The sequence below is a fragment of the Centrocercus urophasianus genome, unplaced genomic scaffold (genome assembly GCF_019232065.1).
Source record: "Centrocercus urophasianus isolate 14NV4802_14NV808 unplaced genomic scaffold, USGS_Curo_1.0 seq_13, whole genome shotgun sequence".
In the NCBI taxonomy this organism is placed as follows: Eukaryota; Metazoa; Chordata; class Aves; order Galliformes; family Phasianidae; genus Centrocercus; species Centrocercus urophasianus.
In genome coordinates, this window is record NW_024884475.1 from 21,970,329 (window position 1) to 21,976,328 (window position 6,000).

General features: G+C 34.5%; 1 protein-coding gene across 1 annotated transcript in view; it reads left to right on the forward strand.

The window, feature by feature from the left end:
- The window catches only part of SLC30A9 (solute carrier family 30 member 9), a 28,389-nt gene extending 23,477 nt beyond the window's left edge, over positions 1-4,912 (forward strand). The window contains 2 exon segments of the mRNA XM_042811855.1: positions 257-370; positions 1,780-4,912. Of these exon segments, the coding sequence (XP_042667789.1) occupies positions 257-370; positions 1,780-1,824 (159 nt within the window). The 3' untranslated portion in view covers positions 1,825-4,912.
- Positions 4,913-6,000: the final 1,088 nt, after the last annotated feature.

Below are 6,000 nucleotides of genomic sequence, written 5' to 3' on the forward strand. Positions count from 1 at the left end.
TATATGTCAAATGGAGGTGTAATGATGAGCCAGCTATTTGCATCAAATAGATATACTTCTGTGCCTTTGATATGTCAGTAGGTGATGTTTTGAAAGGAAATAGCAAAGGCACACACTTTTTTTTTTTTTTTTTTTTTTAATTTTTTTAGCATTTTCATTCCTATTGAATATATCAGAACCCTCTGCAGGGTTATTTCTAACACTGTCACCACTCCCCCACCCTTTACTCAACCTCTTGAATTTGATTTCTTGCAAGGAAATTCAGCAAGTGAAGACTCTAGAAGAATTAGAAGCATTCATGCTTAAGCATGGTGAGAATATCATTGACACACTGGGAGCTGAAGTAGACAGACTTGAGAAGGACCTAAAGGTAAAATTTAGCTGTTTAGTACAGAATGTATATTCTGATATATTTCAAACAGTATCACTGCTTTTACTTCTTGGGATTGTGTACGTAAATACAAGAGGAAAAGAGGTGGTTGATTTTAATGCCAACTGTCTTGCTGTAGTTTCACTGAATTATGCACAGCAGCAAACCTGTGTTTTGTTTTGCATTTGGCTCAGTTTTATTTATAGAACACAGCTTTCAGAAAGTGAGACCTGTGCCCCTTTAAATGCTAGAGTATTCTCATAATGTCAGGTTATTTACAGGCAGTGAATTTTGTTTTGGTTGTAAAGAAGGAAATTTCAATTTTTTATTTTTAATCTGATGCTTAGCGTTCTGTTGAAACTGATATAGCTGTGTGGTGAGAGCTCTGATTACTCAACTTATTCTGCTCATGTTGAAACTGAACAGTATTTACTGCTCTTACAGGCCTGTCATAACTTTCTTATCATTACATCTCTTTTTTTTATTCTAAGATTTAAGTATATTTTGGTTAACGCAACAAATTGTTGCCATTTTTAAGTTTCTACTTATTTTGTGGTTGTTAATTTTACCTTTTCTGGCACAAATATAGAGCTGCATGTATACTCATGGCCAGACATATTCATTAGTGTTATGGCCATCTTTTCCCTTAATCTGGAGGTTCTGCTCAAGAGCGTATCTATCTTTGTCTATCATTTTTGATTAATATTCTAGTTTTAGTTTATATCCTAAGAGTGGTGCTGTTTATAAATCAAAATATTTTGGGGATGCAATTGCATCAGCAGATCAAGTTCTTCATGGCTTTTAAGGCGTGGCAGGCTCACGACTAATTATTTTATTAGCATGAATACTGGGATTTGGTATAGTTGGGGATTTCGAATTCACATGGCTTTGAAGTTGGTGACTCTCAGTGTACCTGTCGTGGATTATACAATCCATGTAATGAAGCACAATATTGGAAAATGCATATGTCTAAATAGAAACAGCATTTTGAGTCAAATAGCTTTGATGACATATGACAAATTATTTCAGCAATTATCCATTGTTCTGCAAATTACTTGTTATATGTAAGTATGTTGCTTTAAGTATGTTTTATTTGGGCGATTTTTTAATGTAAAAACAAATTGCCTTTTAAGTATTGTAATTGCTCTTTCATATCTTATAAAGCGTGAGCTAATTCAGCTGTGAAGTTTAGAAGTATTTATCAAATAAAAAGATGACCTAGTCTTCAGAATAGCTCCTGGTAATGATTATATTTGTTGAACCTATTCCTCAATTGAAAATCATTGATGTTACCAGAAAAAGGAATTTGTTATCCAGTTGCCAGCATCGTTTTAGAAATCTATTATTTGTATCTAGGTGTGAAAATGTTGAATATTTTCAATAAAAATGTAATTTTATTTTATTTTCAGCAACGAAATCCTGATGTTCGTCATGTGGATTTGGAGATACTATAAGCTCAGCAGAAGAAATCTTTAAGTTGATAGCAATTTGGGAAGAAGTCATGTAAATGGCTGAAAAGCTTCTGAAATTACAGTGACCTCAGCAGCATACCTCGCTTTGGTTTGCAGGCTTCCCGGACTGTTAGATCCTTAGACTGCTTCTTTTTCTGGAAAAGCATTAGACTTGCAGTCAAAAAGTTCCATGACAAATCCACTTGAAAAGCTGCTTGACTTAAATTCTGCTGGAGATTCTGTCTATTTACTGCAATTCAGAACTTCAGACTTGAAGTTTAGATAGGCAAACGTAACTGCCTGAAAACATGCAGCACACTTAGTTTTTCCATTTGTGTCCCTTTGCAGTCAGTTTGCACTTCCTTAGTTTCTTTCAAGATATCATTAAAGGTTCTTGGGAGATATTAAGATTAGCTACGATGAGTTTGTTCCAGTGGAACCTGCCAACCTTAAACTAATAGTTATATTTCAGCTGTGTGATTGTTTCACAGTTTTTCTTTTCTATGAGATAAATTCCTTCAAACAGGCACTGACCTGCTCTCAAGTACCGTGACCTGGAAACCTTTTTGCCACCGTTGTGATTACCAACAGCACTTCAGAAAAAACAAATCAGGTTTTTCTCCTTGGTGGAGTCAGCTGTATGTGGCCAGCCAGAGGATATTGGGTTACTGTGAAGAAAAAATGTAGAGGTTTCAGTGAATTTCCTCTGTTTAAATTCTGTTCTTTTTTCCCCTACTTCTTCAATTTTTTTTTTTTTTTTTGTAAATATCTTCAGATGTAATCTGGGAGACACTTACGGTAGTGTATATTGAAAGTTACTTGGCATTTTTGGCTTTTTTTACTTTCAATAAGCAGTATTGCCAAAAATGGTCATTGCTAGAAGATGTAAGAAATGTATTTGGAAGTAATAATAGTCAAAAGTGTATTAGAAATATTTATAATTAAACACGTGAATACATTGTATTTTCTATTTATTTACTTGTAGGTATTTTCCATTATCTGAATTCTGAATTACATACTTTGTGGTGGTTTTTTTTTTTTTTTTTTTAAGAATTGCCCATGCTTGTCTGAGACAGAATTACATCAGTGGTCCTCAACAGTCATGAGATAAGTGCCTAGACTTCATAACTTTGAAATCTGCAATTCTAGCAGTATACAAAATCAGCTTAAAGGCTTTCTGCAGTGGGCACCCAAGTCATACCAGATTCTTCAAGAACCGGTTGTTTAATAGAGGCTGTGATCATTCAAATGGAAATACTAGTGAAATAACTGAGTATAAATAAGTGAGGAAAATCTTTTCTGCACTTTAAAATATTTCAGGAAACTGAGAATTCCTCATGAGTGAGAGGTGGGATTAAGAGCCTCCTACTGATTCTGTTACTGAGCAGTGACGGACTGAGAGGAGAGGTGCTGATAGGAAGCAGGTCCTTAAAAATCAATTTATTAAGATGAAGTTACAAGCATTGCAGTAAAGAATAATCATGGAAACAAGTAAGTAGAGATTTGCCTAAAAGCTTTTAATTTTTTTTCATATTAAATGCAATTTACCAGTGAATTAGAAGAATGTATAGTGGCATACCTTTCTGCAACTGGGAAGCACTTTGCTTGCTGGTCATTTTATGTAGAATAACATTCCAGAGCTTATTTAAAGATGAAGCTTCCCATACAGCAGTTGTGGGTAAAGGGTCTCTTTAGTATCTCTGTCCCATAATTCCTCTTCATCAGTGGCTTCTTCGTAGCATGTTAGCTTCTTATGGCTAATCCAGAAGACACCATTTACCTGTTTGCTCCTGTTGTAGCACCCATTAGTATATTGAAGCCTGATGATTTGAAATATGTTTAGTGAAAGATTTTAAAGGTAATTCTGCAGATGTACCGTATCAAGTAAATGCTACTTACTTTAGCACATTTTAAATCATTTACCTTTCTCCTCACTCTATGGTGTGAAGTTCATCTCAACTCATTATGCACTCTGCTGATGTTAGTCTTATTCATGAGGAGCACTGAAATCAGATAAATGCATAACCTCTTTCCTACTTCCTAGAATATCTCTCTGGATTTTGAATTTGAATAAACACTTAAATTGTTATTCCAGAAATGTTAAAAACCTGAAGAGGACTAAAACTGGGAAAATCATCTTTCTGTGGAGAGGTTATTGGAGGCAGTCAATGTGATGTAAATGATTTCTATGCTGGCATCACTGATGCCAGCAGGATAGAAATGTTACAGTGTGCCACTTTGTTATAGAAATTTCACTAAGTTAGTAAACATTACCTAAATACTGAAATATTCCAGTATCTTTTTAAAGAGCACGCATAAGCTTATGTTCTTACGGTACATCTGCTCCAACAGCTTGTAAAAATATTTTCTTATTCATCAGAGTGTAATTCATATTAGTTTTTAAACTGAATTCCTCTATGTGAGTCAGAAGCATAGCCACGTACACATCTTTTGTTTGCATTGCAAGAACCATTTGCAGGTCTTTCTGTCCCAGTTGTGTTATTGAATATATGAGCACAATGTGTTAAATTTAAGAACCTAGTACATGATGGTCTGGTTAGATGATAGTTTGAGGATCTATTTCCATTTTTTAAAGCTGATCTGGATGGTGTTGTACTACAAAAATGCAGGGAAGTTCTGGCAGTTCTTTATGAGCTTATATATCTTGTAGTTGGGTGAAACCATTGATTCATTGAGCTTCCCAGATGGGAAACATAAGATAATTCCAAGTTGTTATGTTCATATATATATATATATATAATGATTTGCAATCTGTTTTTGAAACTTTTGCTATTTTTACTACTTGAAGAAAACAAGTTTGAGGGATGTGGGTCCAGTGCTTAATTTCCTTTTGGCTTAGTGTTGTGGTGGAAAATGTTTTATGAATGCATTTATATGATGGAATCCTCAGAATTGAAGAAAACTTGTGAAGTGTGGAGGAGCGGACTTCTTTTTCATCATCAGAAATACAACCACATGATGACTCTTTCGGATGGCTTTTAAGCAGTACTTTAGGAGTGGGGATTTAGCTTACAGCAAAGTTATATTCTAGGTTTTTTTTCAATAAATGTTTAGTCTTCTAAATAATGTATTTTTCTTGGCTGCCTTTACGGGTTTTATTTTTACAAGTTGTGTTCAAAGCACTGCTGCCCTCTGCTTTGTGAGTTCGCTCAGTTGTTGTGTTGTGTCTCAGAATTCTGTAAAATCTGTGCTATTTGAAAAAGATTGTCTTAGTATTCCTATATACTGAGTGATCATAATGTATTTTAAGTCAAAGTTGGCTGGATGCTGATACATGTTTTCCTTAAGAATTTGTTTTCCAGTAAGATAAGGATGAAATTTTGAAGCGCGTATCTTTGTTCCCATGAATCTGTTTAAAGCTTGAATTGTTTATATGTTGTGGAATTCAGTTTTTTGTGTGGCTCACAGCCTCCGTTTTCTAAAGCATTTGGTTCTAAAGCATTTGGTTGCTGGCATTCCAACTCTGGTAAGTGAAGCTTTTTCAATTCTATTCAGACTGGATTTTTCATGACAGATTTTTATTGCCCTCCACTTGAAGAGGAGAGACTACAAGGAAGAGCTTTAGATTTGTTTTGCGTAGGCACTGCACTGATTGCAATTCCATGTTCCCCTTATTTATCATTTTAACTGATTTCCTCTTTTTTTCCTTACAAAAAAACAAACTCGGAGGTACCACAGTGAGATATGGGCTATCTGCAAAAAGTTTTTAGTCCCGCCATTTAAACAAATTCTCAGTTAAGTAATGCTTTTTCTAAAGATGATCTTGATGTGTTTCATATCAAGAAACAAAAGAATCCACAGGAACATATTGTCTAAGAGTTGAAGAGTTGTCATTTTGTGGTCATGTTCTTGAGGCATTTTGGTTTGATTTTGTAGGACAATTGATTAATATTGGCTCCTGCACTGGAACTGAATTTCTGTACGTGCTTAAAGGCTTTCACTGCAGAATTGAATATAGAATGAAAATGCACTTTTTTTCCTAGCTTAAATATTGTGCTGCTTCTGTTCTTATTGACAATTCTGAATAGAGAATATAACATCTCCTGCAGTTTTGCTGCCTGATGTAAACAGGAAGTTGAGATGTACTGAAAAGATTTTTTTTGTAGAGCAGTTGTGTAGCTTAAATAATTTTTTCCTTTCTTGTTAGTGAGAACAAAA